This window comes from Arachis hypogaea, chromosome 5 (assembly GCF_003086295.3).
Source record: "Arachis hypogaea cultivar Tifrunner chromosome 5, arahy.Tifrunner.gnm2.J5K5, whole genome shotgun sequence".
NCBI lineage: Eukaryota > Viridiplantae > Streptophyta > Magnoliopsida > Fabales > Fabaceae > Arachis > Arachis hypogaea.
In genome coordinates this window covers 90,183,953-90,209,089 of record NC_092040.1, presented here as the reverse complement: position 1 = coordinate 90,209,089, position 25,137 = coordinate 90,183,953, and the positions used below count along the sequence as shown (strand labels likewise).

Genomic DNA, 25,137 nt, shown 5'->3' with positions numbered 1-25,137 from the left:
TGATAAAGTTTCTTGGAGATGGTTCATGAAGATGGAAATGCCGTCATGGTATTGGTGGTGGAGTAGCAGAGAAAAAAGAAGGTGGTTAAAGTTGTGGTAATGGAAGGATGTAAAAGTTTGAGTGGGAAAGAAGAAATGGTTGGGAGTTGATGTTGAAGATAATAGTGGGGTAATTCTAAAATTTTATTAAAAAGTCAATATAAATTTAGGATTTTGATACTTTTGTCATACGGAATCCATCTTTAATGGATACAACGTTAGTTTCCTTCTTTAATGGGTATTTTTGTCAGCATTCGTAAAGTTTATAGGTATAAATGGTTATTTTTACAAAAAAAAATGAAAAATACACCAGTGTCACTAAAAAACTTGTATAGTACATGATATGCTTCTATAAATAGTTAAATACACTACAGTATAATTATATTACAGTACTGGTAAAACTCTTTGGTAACCACTCTATTTTGGTGAAAATGAACCTGAAAATTGCTAAGACTCTCCAAAGAATTGTTCTCCAAGTCATTACCACTATGCTTCGGTATTACCTTAGCGCTCGGTTCCTCAAATCATCCCTTTCAACTGTCAAACACTTCTTTTTATCTATTAGGCTCTTGGGACTTCTTGTTTACCACTATCTATTCTTTCTGGAAAACTAGTATGACAAAGGCTGGATTTTCATTGAAACCTATGATTTCTGTATATGATTCAGCTTGAATAACAGAAGCTTGTTTGCTCCTTCAAAGACTAATATCTTCAGAACCTAGAGGCTTTAAGGGATCATTGACTTGATCTTGGAAAATGATTTTTTTCACCCAGTTGATCTCCGTTGTCTTTTCCATCTGATGCAGAGATATTTGATTCCTGAGAAGAGAAGAGAAAATGGGATGATAAGATAAAAGATTAACAATTTCAAATGTCTTGTTTGCTAAAAAGTTCAAATTCTAAGTATCTTTTAAATTTCTATATTGTGGATCCTTTATAATGATCCAATGAAAATTTCCACTCTTATATACTTCAACCAAACAACACAAATTCCAAAATCAATGGAAGTCCCACAAGCACAAGTTACTTTACAATTTAACATAATCAAGTTACTTTGATTAACATGGTCAGTTTAAACATCATACTGAGCAATTCAAGGGTATTTACCGAATTTGAGTTCTCCATCTCATAGATTCTTTCAATCCCATGGCTCTCTAGTATATATTTGTCCCTTGTCGTAACGATGACCCTTGTTCCTCGGCCAAACCAATCAGGTTTTCCAGCAAGAGCTTGTAATTGCTCTGGTTTGTCAACATCATCTAGAATCAAAAGGATCTTCTTTTGTTGGAGCCAGTGCTTTATTGTTGAAATTCCTTGTAAAAAACTTGTTGCTTTGAGATTCTTCCTTTCGAATACATTAGAAAGAAGCATATTTTGAAGATACACTAAACCATGCTGATATGAATTTTCTCTCACATTTTCAAGAAAACATATACTTTCAAAACCGTTAGCAATCAAATTATAAATTGCATGAGCTATTGTTGTTTTCCCTGATCCACCATTTCCATGAATCCCTACCATGTGGACTCCATCATAGCCATCAGAGAATATAAGCGATTTTACTTCTGAAACTTGAGACTCTAGTCCAATTGGATAGTCAGCAACGTGTAAAGCAACTCGTTTAATCTCCCTTGACACCACTTCAACAATCTTCCCAATTAACTCGTGTTCATATTTTTTCCTGCTCAATATACAAGACAACAGTGAAATTTTATTCTTGGACTGATAAAATAAAAGTGAAACAAGACATGGAAAGGTACCCATCGAAAACAAAGCCAGTAAAATTAGCTGCTCGATGCAAAGCCCGCTTCCATTTTTCGACTTTCGACAGGTCATCCTTGAACTTCTCCTCATGTTTAGCCATTGCTGCCCCAAAACTACCCGTCTGTCGTCGCACGTCGCTATGATATACATCATAGAAAACGGGCAAAACGAACTGGCCATCAGACTCTTGGCACTCTAAGATCTTGACAAGTTCATCTAAGCAGTAAGTAGAATCAGCATAGTTCTGAGAGAACACAATGATGGCAATCCTGGAGCCTTTAATTGCCTCAATTAGTGTTCTTGATATATCATTCCCTCTGTGAAGGCCTACATCATCCATGAAGGTGTGGATTTTGTTGTCGCGGAGAGCTTTGAAGAGACTGCCAGTGAAACAATAGCGAGTATCACAGCCTCTGAAGCTGAGAAACACATGGTATTGGTATTGCCTTGGGAAAGAAAACGATGACAACGCTTTCACATGAGACTCTGCTCTGACTGGATAATCAGCAACAACAGGTACGCTGTCCTCTTTAATGATCGCCAACACCTGTTTAGCGATCCTCTCAATAAATTCGTATTCAAATTCATCCCTGCACAATATAAGAAAGCCTCGTCTTCAATCATGCCAATGCGCAAAAGGCCTGTTAGATAATTGAAACTTCACGTAAAGTTGATAATTGAAAGCCGTGTGATAAAAATTTAGTCAAATCATTCAAATCATTTAACAGCTCTCAACTATTACCTTCGCGTGAAGTTGACTGCCCTGAGTTTTCACCTAAATTGACTCATACCCTTTGTAATGCAAGCCGGATAAGTTGGCTGCTTCACGCAGAGCGGCTCTCCAAATTGGCGCTTTATCCTTGAACCGCTCCTCGTGCACCGCCATTGCTTTCTCATAACTGCCTCTCTGATGCCGCACGTCGCCGGGATCCATCAAATAGAAAATCGGCAAAATAAATTGGCCACAGCGTTGAGAGCACTCCAAGAGCTTGACAAGTTCCCTCAACAAGAAATCGGTGTCAGCATAATGCTCCGAGAACACAATAATGGCAATCCTGGAGCTTTCAATTGCTCTAGCAAATGTTTGTTGGATTTTATTGCCACTGATAAGATCCTCAAGATCCATGAAGGTACGGATTCCCTTCTCACAAAATGCTTTGTGGAGATAACCAGTGAAACCGTAGCGAGTTTCAGGGCCTCTGAAGCTGAGGAACACATCGAATTCCCACTCCCTGTCCCTGAAGGAAGGAAAAGAAGAAGAGGGGAAAGCTTGCGGAGTAGCCATGGAAGCTAGCTAGCTGTTAGTGTGAGGACCATGGTCGATCATACAAGTATTTAAAAAAGAAGACCATGGTCGATCATTACAAGAGAAATGATTTAATAACAGAGTTAAACAAGTATTTATGGAAACTACTTTCACATTTCCGATTAACCATGGGGTCAATCCCTCACCTCGTCCGTCAAAATTTGGAAATGCTTGGTAATAAAAAAATATTGGGAAAGTATGAGGAGCCAATGAAATATGTATACAATGTGTACAATGGAGGTTTATGGAATATTAGAGATATAATTATTAGTGTTACATGTTCTCATCAGCTGAAGCTTTTGGGATGAGTGGTATCATGACATGGTATTTAATTTTTCGAGAAGATGTTTATTATGCCTTGTACTCGGATGATTATTCTAAATAGTATAGGAGATGTTCATTTCATAACTCAATAGCCATTGTACACACCAAAAATGTCGAAACTTGTTTAATGCTAAATAAGATAAGTTTTAATTGTTTTTTTTATTTCTCTAGCATGACGGTCAAATTTAATCATGATGCCGCAATAAAAAAAACTTTACAAATCATTAATTAATGATAATGCTGCTTCTTGGAATTTCTTGGTCCAACTTACCTGGATGACAGCTTACCGTAGAAAGAATGAGTCAATGAGATGGTTTTACAGTTTCTCAGCTACTTCACGCTCATCATCAGTCCTCAGTCTCAACTTCGTGGTGTTTTCCAAGTCTCCATGCTGTATTTTTATATTCAAAAGATCAGCAGGAGTTTTGTTAAAAGTACCAAGCACAACATGGTGATTTTATACGTTCTGCTCCATGATTCGCTTATTACCTCCAACTATCTGCATGGAGTTATGTTTTTTCAGGTCATTTTGTTTTCTTAAACAATTAGCTACTATTTTTGGTGGTGGATTCTATGGTGTAGAAAGAAAATTATTTTTACATGTGTAGAAGGATAGGTGTCAATGCATTAGTAGTTTATGTTGATGGCTCTTAGATGGGGAAGAATTAATTCGAGTACACAATTGTTGATTTATTGGACCCACAAAAAAAGAGAGTATGTGACATTATATGTGTGTCATAAAGACAATTTATTAGGTTTTTTTATTTTAATAAATTAAATAAATATTTTATTTATTAAAATAAATAATTTAAAAAATTATTACCATGTAGACGAGATATATGTATTTATAAATATAAAAATATATTTTATAAAAATAATAAAAATATTAATAATTTAAATTAGACCAAACTCTTAAAAATAGAACATTTCAATTAATATGGAAGGTGGACGATCTTAACCGTACTACGTCCATCCACCGGGGTTTTTTATTAGAATTTACACTAAATCAATTCAAATAATAATAGGGGGGATTCGAATCCCCAACACTTGCTTAAGCAAATTAGTGAGCTAATCACTAGACCAAGTTCATTAATTAATTAGTTAAAACCACCTATTTCTTCTATTATTTTGAAACTGCTCATCTTTCTTATTATTTGAAATATTATATTTTTAAGAGTTTGATTTAATTTAAATTATTAATATTTTTTATTATTTTCAAAAATTATATTAATATTTTATTTTTGTCTAAAACATTTTATATAAATTAAATTATTAATATTTTATTTTTGTCTAAAATATTTTATATTGTTCTAATTTAGTCTTTTGTTCAAAGTTAAATATTTTCTTCTAAAAAATGGGATACCTTTAATAATAGTAAATTATCAATTCAATTTATAAATTAAAACATGTAAAATATTAAAAATATAAAAATAATTAGTAATATATTTAGGACATATAATTATAAAAACAAATTAAATTTGTTAACCACAGTAAATGAATAGTAATTACCTATTACTTAAATTATACATTTTTTCGTTTTTAATAGTAATAATTTTAAGAGTGAAAGTAAATTAGTCTCCAAATCTTTTTCTTTTTTAAATTCTATGAAAAATATTTTGGTTAATATTAAAAAAATATTTTTTTTTCAAAATTTTTTTCATCTAATGGACTTAATTCTAATTTGATTAGTGATATACATATTTATTAACAATAAATCAAATAATATGTGGGAATTTTTTATTTTAATAAATTAAATAAATATTTTATTTTTTGAAATAAATAATTTTAAAAATTATTAGGAAAATACATAAGCATCTCTTATCTTGTTTATACTGTAAACGAGATAATTTTATCCGTATTGAGATATGTGTATTTTTTCAATTTTCATATATCTCCTCACTGTAAATGAGATATATGTATTTGTAAATATAAAAATATAATTTTTGAAAATAATAAAAAATATTAATAATTTAAATTAAATCAAACTCTTAAAAATAGAATATTTCAAATAATAAGAAAGATAAGCAGTTTCAAATAATAGAAAAGATGAGCAGTTTCAAAATAATAGAAGAAATAGGCGGTTTTAACTAACTAATTAATGAACTTGGTCTAGTAGTTAGCTCACTAATTTGCTTAAGCAAGTGTTGGGGATTCGAATCCCGCCTTATTATTATTTGAATTGATTTAGTGTAAATTCTAATAAAAAACGCCGGTAGATGGACGTAGTACGGTTAAGATCGTCCACCTTCCATATTAATTGAATGTTCTATTTTTAAGAGTTTGATCTAGTTTAAATTATTAATATTTTTATTATTTTTATAAAATATATTTTTATATTTATAAATACATATATCTCGTCTACATGGTAATAATTTTTTAAATTATTTATTTTAATAAATAAAATATTTATTCAATTTATTAAAATAAAAAAACCTAATAAGTTGTCTTTATGACACATATATAATGTCACACACTCTTTTTTTTTGTGGGTCCAATGAATCAATACTTGTGTACTCTAATTAATTCTTCCCCATCCAAAAGCCATCAACATAAACTACTAATGCATTGACACCTATCCTTCTACACATGTAGAAACAATTTTCTTTCTACACCATAGAATCCACCATTTTTGGTAGGTAATACATACAAGTTTTTTTATCAATCAAGTCAAATTAAATTGTTCTAATTTCAACAAAAATTATTTTTATCACTTTCACTTGCTCAATCACCCAAACCTTATTGTTTAACTTAGTTAAATTTGATTCATAAAGATATTTCTCTTAAAATAATAATAAAAAATTTAAATTGCTAACAAAAATAATCAGATATTTTATATATATTTAAAAAATATTTTAAAAATTAAATTTTGATATAATTTTTTATAAATATTATTAAAAATAAAAAAATATTTTTATCTTTTAAATTTTGATAATTTTATTCCAAATGAATTTCTTTTAATGAATGGCCCAAACTTTTTTAAAAAAATAAAAAGTCTAGAAATTATTTTTTTTATTATTTTGATATACCTTTCAAATAGTTATCTGAACACTTTTACAAAAATTCGAATCAAATATACCAAACATTTGTTAAATGCAAATGTGATTTGACTCTTATGAAAACAATTTTTTATCATTTTTATCACATATTTAAATTATTTGAAATTTATTTATTGTTCTTATCTTTAGATATTATTTTGTCTAACAATATAAACTTTTGAATACCATAATTTCCCATAATTGTTACTATTTTGTTGTAAAATTTCATACATATACATTACTTAAATTTTTAATCTTTAAATTTCAACCCTAAAGCTTAGTAAGAGAAGTAAAGCTAAATTATACTACCAAATATAGTTAGTATAAAATAATCAACACAGTATTTAGTATCGATGAGTTTGGAAAACTCAAATTTATTTTGATGATGAACAAATATTATTAAAATAATTAATTATAAAATTATTAAATTAATTTTTATTTAACATATGTTAATTAATAATTTTGTGATGCAGGTTTTCTTATTGGGCCGAACAAAAAAGCAGAATTATTACAAGCCCAATATGCTTAAAACCATTCAGCCTTGTTTAATGTTTCCTATATTATGTGGCTGAAGCAATTTGTGATTATTTGAGTCAGAATCCAAACATTATCATAGGCCCAAATTAAATTTAACATTTAGCATTGATACAAAAATCCTTTGATCCATATGGCTGAATTAATGGTTACATTACTTGGGCGAAAATTGAACTATTATTGCTACAAGCCCAAGTTAATAATTTTTGTTATACAACCAATGCATGATCCGAAAACAATTAACCAGGAAAGCAAACGTTGTTATTGCTTTATGCCTTCAACGGATCTCACACTTCACCATGTGATGGAATTCAAATTTCATTAAAGTGAAGTTAATAAATGCATGAGAACTATGAGAGAGAAAGTGTCATTGATTTGATTGAGGACATCAATGTTGCACGCTAAACTGCAAGGGAAGTAAAAGCAATCTCATTTCAATTAATTTGATTCATTTAATTGCTTTTCTTCTAGCTCTATCTTCTCTCTCATCTCTTTCTTCTCTTTGGTCATATCGCAGAAGAAATTATGGAAGCTAAGTTGAGCTACCAAAAGAAAGAAGGAGCTATATGCATCGAGACCATCAAACTGATGGCAAGAAAACATAAAAAATATAGTGGCTGAGATTCTTATCACTTATGATAAGATATGGTGATGAAATCTTGGCTTCTCCATACCAAAAATAGTTGAAAAAAATTCAGCCAGCAAGGAGAAGATTCTTGGAGGGATGGCTTATCTCTGCTTTTGTGTTCACTCATCATAGAAGGTAGCTAGGGTGGCTACGTGAGGGAGGAAGCAAAAGTGGAGCAGATGAAGCTATCATCATCATGAAGCATTAAGGGCCAGAAATTCATCTTGGAGAGCAAGCCAAGGATGAAGTGCTCGGATTGATGAAGAGTGATGACCAAGGAAGGACTAGAGGTAATTGCATGTTGGGTTTTGCATGGGTTATCTCTTCTCTCTCTCTCTCTCTGGTCGAACCGGTTTTGTTCTTGGAGAAGAAGAAGTTGGCTTGATTTTTAGCTTCAAATGTGGAGGATTTCCTCTTCTATAAAAAGAGAGAACAGCCACAGTTTGGAGCAAGGAGTAAGTAGTGAGAGTGCAAGGTACAAAAGTCTCAGAGCTACCTAAGCTAACAGATTTTTCTTCTCCTTTAATGTATTCTGTTTTGTATTTTTCTGTTTAATTTTGTCATGTCTTGAGTCTCATAGAAAAAGGCAAACAGTGAGGTTTATATGAAAAAGCCATAGAGCGAAAAAAGGCAGAAAGTGCAAAATTAAAAGAAAAAGCCATAGATGTCCTTAGAGTTCTTTTGTACATCTGTGTTGTGTATCATGATTTTGTGGGAATCTCCTTGTAAGTTGGGTTAGCCCTTTACAGTCTGTAATCAAGAACATTATAGTAAAATTCCATCACAGTTGTAATGGAGACTGGATGTAGGCTGCACTGCACTTAGCAGCTGAACTAGGAAATATCTGGGTGTAATTTTCTATCTTTTCTACTCCATTTCTGTTCTACTGCACAGGAGCTTAAACTGAAAAATATCTCGTGCCAAGTGACGAGACAAAAATAAAAGTCTCGTGGCTAGGGACGAGACAAAAATCAAAAGTCTCCTGAAGTCATTTCAAAGACCAGAAAGCATTACTGAGTAAAAAGGGGGCTAAGATTCAACCCCCCTTCTCTTAGCCACTAAAACCATCAATTGGTATCAGAGCTTGGTCTCAAAGAGATCAAGCTTTGCAACTTGGAGAAAAGATCTATATGGCAGAAAGCAGTGGCTCAAATCTTGTGTCTTACAACCTTACAGAAGGATAGTCAAGCAACAAACCGCCTCTTTTCAATGGGAAAAACTACACCTATTGGAAGGAGAGAATGAAGATATTTGTGCAAGCAGTAGACTACAGACTATGGAAGATTATCATGGAGGGTCCTCAATTCCCAACTAACACAAGTGCTGAAGGAGTAGTCACTCTTAAACCAGAAGCAAGCTGGACCGAGAAAGATAGAAAGAAGGTAGAGCTAAATGCCAAGGCTGTAAATCTGCTCAATTGTGCTATCAGCTTTGAGGAATACCGACGGGTATCATGATGCACAACGGCAAAGGAAATCTGGGATAAACTGCAAATCACTCATGAAGGAACCACCATTGTGAAGAAGACTCAGATAGACATGTTAAATAGAGAGTATGAAATGTTTGCAATGAAGAAAGGAGAATCCATTGATGAACTGTTCGAACGGTTCAACACCATCATTGTTGGCTTAGATGCTATGGGAATAACACATTCTGATTCTGTGCTTATGAGAAGAGTGTTGAGATGTCTCACTAAAGAGTGGGAAACAAAAGCTTTAATTATTTCCGAGAGTAGTAACCTAGATTCCATGACATGTGATGATTTGAGAGGAAACTTACTTGCTTTTGAAAACACTTATTTGAAAAAAGATTCAAAAAAGAAATGAATTGCTTTTTCTTCTGTAACTAACCCCCTGGATGATGAATCCAGTGATAATTCCTCTGAAAATGAGTTTGTGTTATTTACCAAAAAATTCAGAAAAATGGTGAAGTTCAAAGGGAAAGGCAAAGGTAGTAGCTCAAGAAAAATGAAGAAAGACCTAAGCAATGTAACTTGTTACAACTACAAGGAAATGGGGCATTTCAAATCTGATTGTCCCAAGCTGAAGAAGAAGGAGAAGCCAAAAAGAGGAAAGAAGAAGGGACTGATGGCTTCATGGGAAGACTTGAAAAATGACTCAGACGATGATGAAGAATCAGAAACCAAGTCACAACCTTGTCTCATGGCAGATCACATAGATCAGGTAGTCTTTCACAACCCTAACACTGAAGATTTTCATCTTATGATAGACCACATTTCTGGAAAAATAAGATGTTTTCTCCTTGATAACCAAGATCTTGAACAACAAATTATCATTCTTAAAACTGAAAATAATTTTCTCAAGAAAAAGCTAAGGGAGGCCGAAACTGCTTGTGATCTTGTTGAAGAAAATAAGCAGTTAAAATCCCAACTTAGAAGTTGTGAAAGTAACCATTCTGTTGTTGCATATGTAAATTATTTTAAGGAGAATGAAGAGTTGCTGAAAAAGATTAAAAATCTTGAAAATGACTTAGCCAAGTTTACTCAAAGTTCTGAAAATTTAAATCAAATATTGGCTAGTCAAAAATCACTCTTTGATAAAGCTGGTTTGGGATTTTACAAATCTGCTGAGAAACCTTCTTTTGAAAATAGAGCTTCATCTTCTAATGACACAAGGTTCCAAGATCCCACCTACTTTAACAAATCAACAACTCCAAGGTTTTGTAGACTATGCAACCGAAATGGACATTTTCCCATTCAATGTTTTTTGGTGAAAGAATGATTGGTGACAAATTTTACAAAATTGTTTTTTATTACAATGGTTTGGGTCATAGGAGATGGTTTAATGTGAAAAGATCCAAGAAAATTTGGATACCTAAGGTCACTTGAGCTTGTTTTGTAGGTATGCCTAGCATCCAAACGAAAGGAAAATATGTGGTACATGGACAGCGGATGTTCTAGGCACATGACCGGAAAGACAACCTTCTTCATAAAGCTTGATGAGTATGATGGAGGACTTGTCACTTTCGGTGATGATGGTAAAGAAAAAATAGTAGCCGTTGATAAAGTTGGTAAAAGCTTCTCATCTTGTATAAATGATGTTCTTCTTGTAAATGGTTTGAAACATAACTTACTTAGTGTAATCCAATTGTGTGATTTAGGTTTTGAAGTTGTTTTTAGAAAATTTGTTTGTTTGGTTGTTTGTGAAAAAACTGGGGATATTCTTTTTGAAGCTAAAAGATGCAACAATGTGTATGGATTAACTCTTGAGGACTTGAAAGAACAAAATGTAACATGTTTTATTTCTCTTGAATCTGAAAAATGGCTATGGCATAGAAAGTTGGGTCATGCTAGCATGTCCCAAATTTCTAAGCTAGTAAAGAAAAATCTGGTTAGAGGAATTCCTAAAATCAAATTTGATAAGGATCTTACTTGTGATGCTTGTCAATTAGGCAAACAAGTTAAATCCTCTTTTAAACCAAAAGATAGAATTTCAACCAAAAGGCCATTAAAGATGTTACACATTGATCTTTTTGGTCCAACAAGAACTCAAAGTCTAGGAGGTAAACATTATGGTTTGGTAGTGGTAGATGATTACTCTAGATTTGGTTGGGTACTTTTTCTTGCTCATAAAAATGATGCTTTTCATGTTTTCTCAACTCTTTGCAAGAAAATTCAAAATGAAAAAGATTTAAAAGTGGTTCATTTAAGAAGTGATCAAGGAAAGGAATTTGAAAACTAAGACTTTGAAAAATTCTGTGATGACTTTGGAATTACTTATAATTTTTCATGCCCTAGAACACCCCAACAAAATGGGGTTGTTGAAAGAAGGAATAGAAGCCTTCAAGAGATGACTAGGGCTATGTTATATGAGAATGAGGTTCCAAAGTTTCTATAGGCTGAAGCTGTAAATACAGCATGTTATATTTTGAATAGGACCTTAAAGGTTAAAGAAAACTCCTTATGAGCTATAGAAATGAATCCCTCCAAATCTTAAGTATTTCCATGTTTTTGGATGCAAGTGTTTTGTGCTTAATAACAAAGAAAATCTTGGCAAATTTGATCCAAAATTATATGAAGGCATGTTTGTTGGATATTCCACTACTAGTAAAGCCTATAGAATTTATCTCAAAGATCATAGAACCATAGAGGAATCTATACATGTTACTTTTTGTGATTCTAATTTAATTTCCAGTGCTGTGATAGATAATGATTCAGATTGTGAAGAAGCTGGAACAAGCAAAGAAAATTCTAAGTCTGCCCAAAATGAAGAATCTGCCAGTCCAGTTTTGTCTTGTCAGATTGGAGGAGATATTTTCATTTTATCTCCTGAGCCAGCACGAGAAACTGAAATAGTGAGACCCACAGAAGCTCATCAAAGTTCAACACCACTTCGGAAGCCTAGAGAATGGAAGTCCATGAGGGGTTATCCTCACGATTTTATTATTGGTGATCCCTCTCAAGGTGTAACAACAAGATCCTCAACCAAAAGGCAGTTCGAACCAAGCAATCTTGCCTTCTTGTCACAAATGGAGCCCAACAATGTGAGACAAGCTCTTGAAGATCTATCATGGGTCAAAGCCATGCAAGAAGAGCTTGCTCAATTCGACAAGAATGAGGTTTGGACATTAGTACCTTATCCGGATGGTAAGAAGGTAACGGGTACTAAGTGGGTTTTTAAAATAAACTTGGTGAGGATAGACAAGTTGTTCATAACAAAGCTAGATTAGTGGCCCAATCTTTTGCTCCGGTAGCTAGAATGGAAGCAATTAGGTTGCTTCTTGCCTATGCTGCCCATAAGGGTTTTAAAATATTTCAAATGGATGTAAAATGTGCTTTCCTTAATGGCTTTATTGATAGAGAAGTGTTTGTGGCACAACCCCTCGATTTTGAATATAAGGACTTTCCAAATCATGTTTTGAAACTCTCTAAGGCTTTTTATGGTCTTAGACATGCTCCAAGAGCTTGGTATGAAAGGTTTAGTGCCTTCTTGTTGGAAAATCAATTTCGAAGGGCACCACGGATACTACTTTATTTATTAAAGCATCTAATGATGATATTCTCCTAGTTCAAGTTTATGTGGATGACATAGTGTTTGGATCGGCCAATGAGACCTTGTGTGAAGAGTTTGGAAAACTCATGACTAGTGAGTTTGAGATGAGTTTAATGGGAGAGCTTACTTTCTTTCTTGGCCTCCAAATTAAACAAACTCCTAGTGGTACTTTTATTCATCAAGGAAAGTATGCAAAAGAACTTATCAAAAAATTTGGCCTAGAAAGTTCCAAATCAATGGGAACACCAATGCATCCTAACACAAAATTTGAAAAGGATGATAATGGGAAAGATGTGGATGAAACAAGGTATAGAGGAATGATTGGTTCACTCATGTATCTAACCTCCTCTAGACCGGATATTGTTCAAAGTTTGGGTGTATGTTCAAGATTTCAATCTCACCCGAAAGAATCTCATCTTTCAGCCGTTAAACGCATCATTAGATACATTAAGGGAACTAGTGATTATGGCTTGTGGTATCCAAAATCTGATGATTTTTGTGCAGTAGGGTTTTGTGATACAGATTATGCGAGAGATAGAGTGGATAGACGAAGTACATCCGGCATGTGTTGCTTCCTTGGAAGCTCACTCAACATGTGGTCAAGCAAAAAATAAGCCACAGTGGCTCTATCCACAGCTGAAGCTGAATATATATTCACATCTGCATGTTGTTCACAATTAATTTCGTTAAAAACACAGTTGGAAGATTACAAATTAAAGATCAATAGTATACCCTTATTTTGTGATAATATGAGTGCTATTAATATCTCAAAAAATCCTATTTTGCACTCAAAAACCAAGCACATTGAAATTAAGTATCATTTCATTAGAGAACATGTGCAAAAGGGTACTATTGATATTCAATTTGTAAAATCTGAAGACCAACTTGCTGATATTTTTACAAAACCCCTCTGTGAGACAGATTCTGCACATTGAGAAAAAGTTTGGGAATGATTGATTTAAGTTATATTGATAACTTTTGAAATTCTGATTCTGCTAAGTTTTGTCTCGTAGGAATGGACGAGATAAAAATAAGAGTGTTGGAAGGGTTGTGATCAAGGTGAGGTTGCGCAGAATTTAATTTTTTGTCGGCCCTACCAAATCTCTTTGACCCCACCATGACAGTTTTGTTAGTTCCTCATTTTTTGAAAGTCACAATCTCTTTGTTGTCTCATCAAATCTTATTGGAAGAGGATGGTGTCAAATCAAATCTTTCCCTCCATCTAATCCCTTGATTCTAGGAAACCACCTTTGTCAGTTTATTTCAAATAAAAGAGAAACTCCTTGGGTATTAACCGCCTCTTAATGGACATTTAATTCCCTTAATTCTCTCTCCACTCCACATTTATTGCCTCTCTAACCTCCTTCCACTCACCTCACCCTTCGGCCTTCTCTTCAACTTCAATCTCCATTCATTTTCTTCATACCATGAAAAAGAAAATGGCTCTAAGAAGAAGTAGCCGAACCACTCTGCCAAAAAGTCCACCATTCTCATCACCCCAAACTCACACCCATATACACCTCTACTCCACGTCCTCTTCTACTCATACACCTCCCTCCAAATAAACTGAGACAATGCGCCGGAAAGTCATCGCCCAGAAAACTTCAGGGAGAAGAAAAACAAGAAAGAACAAACAACCAAGCGTTGAAGAAGAGGAAGAGGAATCTCATACATCACTACCTCCATCACCACCAAAGAAGTCCACTCCACATGCATCTGGAAAAAGCTCTCAGAAGACAAAAGGTTTCATGTTGCACGACACCAAAGAACCTGCAAACTTGGAATCATTGGATTTCAAGAACAAATTCCATAAATCTCACTCGCACTATGATCCCTCTCGGTTCTATTCTTGTGCCTTCTACGAATTCCACAAAGAGGTATTAGAAAAACGTCATATTTGCCCATCATATTTGGTGAATCTTGACTCTCTGGCTGGTAAAGGGATCAATTTCACTTCTCTGTTCTATGCCTTGAAGTGGACTCCCCTGCTCCACATTAAGAAAATGGTTTACCCGGGGCTGGTCCGGGAATTCTATGCGAACATGCACCTAATAGATGGCTCAATCCATTCCTATGTAAAACGTGTTTACATGACTCTCAATTCTCAAACCATAAGCGCTGCTCTAGGGTACACGGATGAAGGGTCAAAAGTATACGTGACTGACAAATGGGATGACCAGATTGGAGTCACTCATCAAACTGTTCTGCATCACATTTGTGCAAACTTGTCTGGTTTAGATGGGTCAATTCCCACTCATAAAGCTTTCGGCCCTGAGAACTCACTGCTACACAGGATCATCACTCACATCCAGACACCACAAATGGTTCTCACCATAGAGTAACGGTTTCTGACTCCATTATTCTCTTTACCCTTGTTACCTCTTCTCCAATTTCCTTTGCTTATCTTATGATTCGTCACATGTGGGAATCGGTTAAAAGTACTAAAAAGGCTAATCTTCCTTATGGAATGTTCCTCACTAGTATCTTTGAGTATTTTAAAATTGATTTGACTAATGAGGCTGTTGAGAACAAGGTTTCATAGATCAAAGGAGGAGGAGCTTCTGGTAAGAAAAGCAAGCGCTCAATGCCCTCTGAGCCGTCACTCAGTGACCTTGAGAGTCGCCCTACCAAACCATCTAAAGTGACCGAATCCATCAGGGAAGTTCTTAATGAATTTCTTAATATGTCCAAGCTAATGTTTCAATCACACAAGGCCACACGAAAGTTAGCATATGAAAATGAAAGAGCTTGGCAGAAATGTCAAGAAAGGGTGGGCTTGATGATTCAAAGCTTTGAAGATGAGATGTGGAGAGAGGACAAGAAAGAAGACTCTGGCTCGGAGTACAACCTTTCAGATGACTGATGACTATTCTTTCTTTCATTATTGATATTGGCATGTTTTAGGCTCAATTTGATATTCTGTTTTGTTTGTGCGGATACTGTTAGTCCTATAACTCTGTGACACTCTATGGATACTTTTGAGAAATATTCTGGCTATTTGGCTTGCTATGTCAAATTCTTTTTGCAGGTGCCCTTGATGCCAAAAGAGGGAGAGATAGTGGTGAAAATTGAAACTGAAAAATAGGAGATGAAATTCTTTTTGAGAGTTTATGATCACCCTTGTTGATGCTTGATAATGCATACTGATAATGCATTTGATTTATGCTGTGATTGATGTTGTTGCTTGATGTCTATCTTGGTAAAATGCTTGGTTGATTATAATTATGATACATTTATTTTTTCCATATGGCTGCTGGTTGTTAATGTGCATGTTTGGATTATCTTGATGAATAAGTTTTGGATTGGGAACACACTTCTGACTCATCTTGGTAAACATGCTGGCTGAATACTTTATTGGCAGTTCCTTTAAGCATTAGGTATGAAAATAAATATTGAAAATTGTTGTGATCATGTCATGATTAAAAATATTTTCTTACCATAAGTATGATGCTCTGATTTGATTGGAAAATATTTTTAAACAGCATTTTATTTTCAAAGATTTTTTGGTTAAATATGTTGTGTGTTTGACCAGAAAATCAAATTATTGATAACAAATGAGTTTTGATTATCATCTAATTCTACTCATAAATCAAGTCATTCAACATCTTACATTAAATATGTTGGATAACATTGTTGCCTTAGACTTGATAAAAATTGTTACAGGTTGAAACTTCCCTTGGTAAAAATGGTATATATTAAGGGGGAGCCATGTGACAATTAGAAAGGGGGAGAAATTCAAATATTCAAAGGGAGTACTCTATACTCTAATATTTAATTTCTTTCCATTTCAATTTTAATAATGTTTGTCATTAAGGGGGAGATTGATGAGTTTGAAAAACTCAAATTTATTTTGATGATGAACAAATATTATTGAAATAATTAATTACAAAATTATTAAATTGATTTTCATTTAACATATGTTAATTAATAATTTTATGATGCAGGTTTGCTTATTGGGCCGAACAGAAAAGCAGAATTACTGCAAGCCCAGTATGCTTAAAACCATTCAGCCTTGTTTAATGTTTCCTATATTATGTGGCTGAAGCAATTTGTGATTATTTGGGTCAGAATCCAAACATTATCATAGGCCCAAATTAAAGTTAACATTCAGCATTGATACAAAAATTCTTTGATCCATATGGCTGAATTAATGGTTACATTACTTGGGCCAAAATTGAACTATTGTTGCTACAAGCCCAAGTTAATAATTTTTGCTATACAACCAATGAATGATCCGAAAATAATTAACCAAGAAAGTAAATGTTGTTATTGCTTTATGCCTTCAACGGATCTCACACTTCACCATGTGATGGAATTCAAATTTTATTAAAGTGAAGTTAATAAATGCATAGGAACTATGAGAGAGAAAGTGTCATTGATTTGATTGAGGACATCAATGCTGCACGCTAAACTGCAAGGAAAGTAAAAGCAATCTCATTTCAATTAATTTGATTCATTTAATTGCTTTTCTTCTAGCTCTATCTTCTCTCTCATCTCTTTCTTCTCTTCGGTTATATCACAGAGGAAATTATGGAAGCTAAGTTGAGCTACCAAAAAAAGAAGGAGCTACATGCATCAAGACCATCGAACTGATGGCAAGAAAACATAAAAAATATAGTGGCTGAGATTTTTATCACTTATGGTAAGATATGGTGATGAAATATTGGCTTCTCCATACCAAAAATAGTTGAAGGAAATTCGGCCAGCAAGGAGAAAATCCTTGGAGAGATGGCTTGTCTCTACTTTTGTGTTCACTCATCACAGAAGGTAGCTAGGGTGGCTACGTGAGGGAGGAAGCAAAAGTGGAGCAGATGAAGCTATCATCATCATGAAGCATCAAGGGCCAGAAATTCATCTTGGAGAGCAAGCCAAGGATGAAGCGCTCAGATTGATGAAGAGTGATGACCAAGGAAGGACTAGAGGTAATTGCATGTTGGGTTTTGCATGGGTTATCTCTTCTCTCTCTCTGGCCGAACCGATTTTGTTCTTGGAGAAGAAGTTGGCTTGGTTTTTGGCTTCAAATGTGGAGGCTTGCCTCTTCTATAAAAAGAGAGAACAGCCACGGTTTGGAGCAAGGAGTAAGTAGTGAGAGTGCAAGGCACAGAAGTGTCAGAGCTACCTAGGCTAACAGATTTCTCTTCTCCTTCAATGTATTCTGTTTTGTATTTTTCTGTTTAATTTTGTCATGTCTTAAGTCTCATGAAAAAATAAAAACAGTGAGGTTTGTATGAAAAAGCCATAGAGCGAAAAAAGGCAGAGTGCAAAATTAAAAGAAAAAGCCATAGATGTCCTTAGAGTTCCTTTGTACATCTGTGTTGTGTATCATGATTCTGTGGAAATCCCCTTGTAAGTTGGGTTAGCACTTTACAGTCTGTAATCAAGAAGATTATAGTGAAATTCCATCACAGTTGTGATGGAGACTGGATGTAGGCTGCACTGCACTTAGCAGCTGAACCAGGATATATCTGAGTGTAATTTTCTCTCTTCTCCACTCCATTTCTGCTCTACTGCACAGGAGCTTAAACTAAAAGATATCTCGTGCCAAATGACGAGACAAAAATAAAAATCTCGTGGCTAGGGACGAGACAAAAATAAAAAAGTCTACTGAAGTCATTTCAAAGACCAGCAAGCATTACTGAGTAAAAAGGGGGCTAAGATTCAACCCCCTTCTCTTAGCCACTAAAACCATCAAGTATTTACTTAAATATTTTAAGAGAGTTTAATTTTGGTATTCTACGAATGTAAATCTTTTTTTTTACATAATTATTCAATTAAATTCATGTATTTACTAATGTTTTTTGTGTAAATTTGAAAACTAATAACTTTTAATGATATCATAATTTACTATTGAATACCTATATAAAATTCTATGCATATAGAAATTAAATTAATATTTGAAATGGAAAAAAATAAAATCAAACATGCTAGAATATATTTCCTAGTGCCATTCTAGTTGTTATGTTTACACATAAGACTGGTATATTATAAATCTCTTATTACACCCACTCTTCATTCTTCAAAAGTAGTGATTCCAATGACTTGTTCTGCAAGCAATGACCACTCTGCTTCAATATTAACCTGTGTTACCTTTGCCCATTCTTTCTCAGCTTTCAACCTTGGCACTTGGTTCCTCAAACCATCCCTTTCACTTCTCAGAATCTTTGCAATCTCAAATACTTCTCTCTTTCTCTTAGCAGCTATGTTACTCTCTGCTGATAAATCCGCAATCTCAGTTTTTATGGCATTGATTTGCACTTCAAGCTCCCTCTTCTTTTCCTCCAAAGATTCCAACTGATCCCGCAGAGTATCTTCCACCATCTTAACTCCCTTGTATTCTTCCTTGTTCCCTTTAAGTTCCTCTCTCACTTTCTCAGCTCTCAATAGTTCTTTGTCTGCTGATTCAAGTTTCACACTCGCAATGTTGTAATCCACACTCCATTGAGCAAAACTTGTTGAAAGCTGTGATAGCAATAAATTTGTTCTCAGAGAAACTCCTTCTTCTGGAGGCAAAGTGAGGAGATACTTTAGCTTATCTTTCAACAATCCAGAACGCCCAGGGTGTAACAAAAGAGAGAACTTTTTCGTGACCAAGTCTCGCAGAAACTGCAATTCTTTCTTTGTTTCTTCGCTAGGTCTTGTTATGACAGATACAATGTTGGCTTGGTTTCCATGGGGATAAGACTCAGAATCTGTCTCTGCTTCAAGGGAGGCATAAAATGTTTCCATGTTGTCCTCATTAACAGAAGATTCAACAATACTTGTGTATGCTTCTGCATTAGGCACTGATTGTTGACCATTATCGATTCTTGCTGGAAAATGAGTATGAGTATGATAAATATCTACTTGGTTTTCATTTATATCAATAGCTTCTGCATTCGCTTCAACTAGGATAATTGATTTTTGTTTGCTCTTGTGGAGACCAATATTTTCAGAAACATGAGGATTTGATGAACCGTTGATTTCTTTTCCAGAATTGATTTTATCTCCCACTTGTGTTCCATTGTTTATTCTTCTTGATGCAGTCATACTTGACTCCTGAAATCATGAAAAGAATAATAGTAAGAATAAAAGAATTTTCCCATATAGCAGAACTAAGAAAACTGTATTTTAATTATTTTAGGCTTACTGGGCCAATTCCATCCTTGTTAAATTTTCCTTTCTTATGATGCTTTAGCTCTTCCTCATTGATACTAACAAAGGCTTCTTGTGTTCCTCTTGAAGGATCCATAAGTATTTTGTGGGAATTGGCATCTACAAGATCAACAAAGAAAATGCAATTAGATTAGTAACAATACTTACTCCAATATCATGATATTTTTCAACGTTGTATGGATCTTATTTACCATACCTGTTTCTTTCTCATGATTTGAGATTTTGCATATTTCTGGGATTTGAAGATTGATCGAAGCTGAATATTGCTCCTCTTCAACTTCCATGGACTGGTTGTCAGTCTCACTGTCTAGTTCCAACTCCTCATCATAGTCAGACAAATCATCACCTGTTCTTTTTCCGGAATGAAGATTTCCCAAGAGCTCAGCTATATTCTTGGGGAAGAATTTAGCTAATACTGTAGGGAAAACAACATCTTGGCTTGTTTCATCATAAAAATCCAAATCATCATTTATGTTATCATAGGCACTATTTGAGCCATGTAGATCAGGACTAATAAAGGAGACATCATGGATGTTCATTCTTTCTTTGTAAAGATGGATTCCACAGCCTTTAACAATTACATCTTTTGGCTCATTCATGACTGAACATGAAATCTTCACATGATTCCAGCCGGACTTTATTTGTTCCCTGATGTTGTGCCGTTCGCTTTCAGTGAGGTGAATTTGCAGATCAAACAACCATACATGATCCACTGGCCATTCTCTTTCTCCTTGTAATACTAGGAGGTCATTGATGAACAAGTGGAATTCGCACATATGATCGGTTCTCTGTTCGTCTTGGCCTCCTAACAGAAAAAATAGAGCAATGTTGGGGAACTTTCTACGAACCCAGAAATCTGCAGACCCTCCTTTGCAGCAATGGTCAAACCATTTTGGAATTTGTCTCCTGAGCACAACAATGTCTAAGTACTCAACTTCATGAAATGCCTGTTATAGGTTAACAAAATTGATCATTCTTAGCAGCTAAAACAAACATGCCAATGATGAAGTTCAAGAAAGAGAAAGGACAAAGGAGAAATATGAACCTGACTCAATATTACATCTGATGACCGCGAAGTCAATGACATGCAATTCCTTGCATTTATGTATTGTAAGTCTGGTGGAAGCACTGAAATATCTCTAAGCTGATTGCAGTTATCAACATGTAGCAGCAAGAGGCTTGAAAGATCTTCAATACAATCAGGAATTGTTGTGAAGCTATTATTTGATAGGATCAACCATTTCAATTGGAGAAAACAACTGAGAATTAACTCAAGATCCTCATCTGATAGATCACAACTTTTGAGAGTTAGTCTACTTAACTTTGGGAGCGAATCAATTCTGTCCTTTAATAACTTCCACAAGAGTTTTGGAAGTTGAGGACATTCTTCCACATTCAGCTCTTCAATATTTTGAAACATGGTAGGATTGCTAGGTAGAACCTCAAAACTTTTGCAGGATCTCAAAATTAACTCTTCAATACTACTGAAGTTTTCAACTGAGTTTGGAAACTCTTTTATGGCAGTCCCTCCTATATCAATATTTTTCATATTTCCCACTTTTTCCAAAACATTTGGGAAACTCTGAATGCTAGAACATTCCCTAAGGTTAAGGTATTCAAGAGATTTTGACCTCAGGCCACTTGGAAATCCCTCGAGTTTGGGACATCGTTCGGTGCTCAGTGTGACTAGTTTGCTGAGATGTCCAACAGAATCATGAATCTCAACCAAGTTTGGACAATCATTAGCAAGAATTCTTGTTAAATTTGGTGTTCCAGACACATCAGGTAATGTAGTTAGAGAGTCACAACCACTGAAGTTCATATATGTCAAATGGTCAAATTTCTGCATGATACTCTCCCCGGTTCACAATAGCTATTGTCTTAACCTTTCTTAACATTCATAAACCAATATATCCAAACATGATTTACATCTAAATACATTGATTTGTGAATGTACCAAAAAGGCTAAAAACAACAGTTATTATGAACCGGATGTAGTAAATAGGAAGAAATAGTTAGTTCACAGAATATATGTATATGACATAAAGGATAGAAATAAGAATGATCATGAACATGCCTTGAATGGCTCATCCATTGTGAGAATACTATGAGGCAAGTTGAGTACAACAAGTGTCTCTGGATGAAAATCAGCTGGCAAAGAAGGTAAAGGATATTCATCCCAATCAAGCAATCTCAAATTATTTGGCAGATGATTGGGGGCTCCAGAAACTTGTGCATTCCGAACTATGAGAATCCTAAGTCTTTTCATATTCTCAAAGGTGTTGGAATTTAATGGAACTTTTTGTTTCAGGTTGGTCATGTCCAGCATTATGCCTTCAATTGCATCAGTTCCCTTTGTAATTACAAGCACCATTAATGAAATATCACATATGCTATCTAGTAAGTATTTCTAGAAAAAGAAAAGAAAGTATTGCTTTGAAAGTAAATAAAGCTATGCACTTACTGTGTTTTTTGTCAGGACCTCAAGAACATCATCACAGTGCCATAGTCTTCTACGTTTCCCCGGATCGAATGGCGAATCCTTTCTAGCAATGTCTCTTCCAAGGTCTTGTATAAGATCATGCATCTTAATTGTGTTGGCATCACTAATAGTTACTAGAGATTTGTCAATAAGTACTCCAATGCCATATTCTGGAAAGAAACGTGAGGCCACTAGTGTCTTTTCCACATCCTGTCTAAAGTTTCCTTTGAAGAAACATGCAATGTCAAGGAAAATTTCCTTCTCATTATCATCCAAATTATCATAGCTTACTCTGAGCACATCTAAGATCTCTCTGCTTGGAATTCTTTCATATTTCTTCAATGCACTTTCCCATTCTTCAATTGTTTTGCCAAACAGATCAGAACCAATCACATTCAAAGCCAGTGGAAGGCCTTTGGCATATTGAACCATGCGGTTCGCAATGTTGACATAATTTTCCTTTGGCTGCTTTCTTCTAAAAGCATTTAAACTAAATAGCTCAAGAGATTCATGATCATTCAACTGTTTCACTTCATATATGTTTCCATTTTCAACCCCATGAGCAGTTAGTAAATGTTTGTCCCTTGTTGTTATGATGATCCTACTTCCGGAACCAAACCAATCATGGCTGCCAGCCAATGATCTCAGTTGTCGCAGGTTGTCGACGTCATCAAGAATCAGAAGAACCTTCTTGGTGCAAAGCCTTCTCTTTATTATGGGAATTCCTCTGTTCACATCACCCAAATTGATGTTTTCTCCAAGAAAATTATGGAGGAGAGTCTCTTGTAGTTGGACCAAACCATGTTTCATTGTATTTTCTCTTACATCAGCAAGAAAGCTTGACCCTTCAAACCTGCTAGAAATTGAGTTGTACACAGCTCTAGCAATGGTTGTTTTGCCAATTCCACCAATGCCATAGATTCCAACCATTTTGATATCATTAGAATTTGGTGCTAGGAGCCTCACCACTTTTGACACTCTATAGTTTAATCCAACTGGGTGATCAGCAATGTGTAAGGAGGTAATGTTTAGTATGCTTGATATTTTCTCAGTAATCTCTTGAATAAACTTATACTCATACCTGTGACAATAATGATAAAAATCCATCTCCTTTAAATTGAATTCATTGGGTTGCTCAGGTTTGCAAAGTGAGAAAGTTAGAGAAAACTAATCATTCTTAGTATTTAATGAGATGCACTTATGCTCAATGAAAGTTATCAATTATTTACAAGTGATTAATTTTTAGTACTTTTTCATTTTGCAACCCTACACACTTTAGAGGGGCCAAATTAAAAAATTATATTAAGACTATCCAAAAATAAAATATTATGACTTAAAATGAGAACATATAAGTGTACAGTATAGGCATTCTTAAAAGACAGATGCATAAGTATCTTGCATTAATATAGAGTATGAGAAAGAACTGTATCCAAAGAGTATATATAATATAAATAGCCTAACCTGATAATTAGAGTGTAATGTAATTATCATAAAATAAAAAGTTTTATTTTCCTTCATAATACAAGATAACCAATATTTTGTTATCATCAGAATGTTGTAACAACAAGAATTACTCTAATAAATTTGTGCTATCTACTTTAATTAAACATTTTGTTCTTATTGATCATATGGACAAATGATATTTCTTTAATCACGTATAGCACTTTAAGTATACAATATTCTCTAACAAAAGATACTATTACTACATTTTAACTTGAAATTAACTTCAAGTTGGGTGTAAGGATTACTGGCTAGAGCTCATGATGATAAGCTAGGAGTCAACTTTCAAACAACATGATTATTGGCTTATTCCCTTATTTTGGTGCACTATAATATGAAGCCAACAAAGTGAAGATAATTCTCAAACTTGGTAAAGAAAAAATTTAAATCTTACAATGACTTGAATTTAATATATAATCAATCAGACACACTACTGGAAAATGATGATTCAGGTTTGCAACACACAACTGGAGCAAAAATTAATCTAATTTACCAAAACTAATATCAAAATGACCATTAAAATAAACTTGAAAGAAAAGCTTATAAAGCAAGAAATGTATATACCCATTTTTGAAACTCCATCCTGACAAATTGGCTGCTTCTTTCAATGCAATCCTCCACTTACTTACTGTCTTTTTGCCATGCCTTTCTTCATGCTTTTCCATTGACCTTCCAAAACTCTCCCTTTGATGCCTTACCACAGAAGCATCAACAAAGTAGAAAATGGGAATCACCAACTGTCCCTTCTTTTTCATGCACCCCATGATCTCAACCAACTCGTCAAGACACCAACTTGAGGATGCATAGTTTTCTGAGAAAACAACCACAGCAATTCTAGACTCTTCAATTGCTTTGACTAGTGCATATGGAATCCCTTCTCCTTTCTTCAGCCTTATGTCATCTCTGAAAATGTGGATTCCCTTTCTGTCCAAGGCATCGGTAAGGTAGCCGGTGAAGTTGCGACGCGTGTCTTTCCCGTGGAAGCTCACAAAGACATCATATGTCCAACCATGGTTTAAGCAAGAAGTGGAAGAAGAATCTTGATTTGCCATAGATAGCTCCTAAAGCTATTCTTAGCAATTCCTATACATGCTTATTATTATGCTATCACAAAAGAATGTGAAAGAGTTTTAGATGAAACCATATGAAGTGCCATAAGAACCATCAAGCTAGCTATATTAACTGATTTTTCCAGTTGACTTTGGTTACATAAATTGTTGGCACTTGGCATTATAATGGAACATATAGAAGTCAACGAAATGAGAACCCACTGTTAACATTGATATTGGTGACAAGTTGTCATATATTGATTTGGATTAATTAATTGTAGTTTTCCAAACTGACAAACTAACAATGCGAAG

General features: G+C 34.4%; 2 protein-coding genes across 2 annotated transcripts; both read right to left on the bottom strand.

Annotated features, from left to right (window-relative positions):
- Positions 1-337: 337 nt before the first annotated feature.
- On the bottom strand, positions 338-3,181 carry LOC112801819 (disease resistance protein RPV1). The gene is made up of 4 exons (XM_025844759.3): positions 2,595-3,181; positions 1,800-2,393; positions 1,147-1,720; positions 338-858 (listed from the first exon to the last, which is right to left on the bottom strand). Exons 1-4 carry the CDS (start codon positions 3,086-3,088, stop codon positions 775-777), a joined length of 1,746 nt encoding a protein of 581 aa, XP_025700544.1. The 5' UTR covers positions 3,089-3,181; the 3' UTR covers positions 338-774.
- Positions 3,182-18,552: 15,371 nt separating this feature from the next.
- On the bottom strand, positions 18,553-24,963 carry LOC112801818 (TMV resistance protein N). The gene is made up of 7 exons (XM_029298411.2): positions 24,341-24,963; positions 22,259-23,357; positions 21,872-22,147; positions 20,840-21,637; positions 19,991-20,741; positions 19,769-19,893; positions 18,553-19,677 (listed from the first exon to the last, which is right to left on the bottom strand). The coding sequence occupies exons 1-7, from the start codon at positions 24,826-24,828 to the stop codon at positions 18,652-18,654; spliced, it is 4,563 nt and encodes a 1,520-aa protein (XP_029154244.2). The 5' UTR covers positions 24,829-24,963; the 3' UTR covers positions 18,553-18,651.
- Between the last annotated feature and the right edge of the window lie 174 nt (positions 24,964-25,137).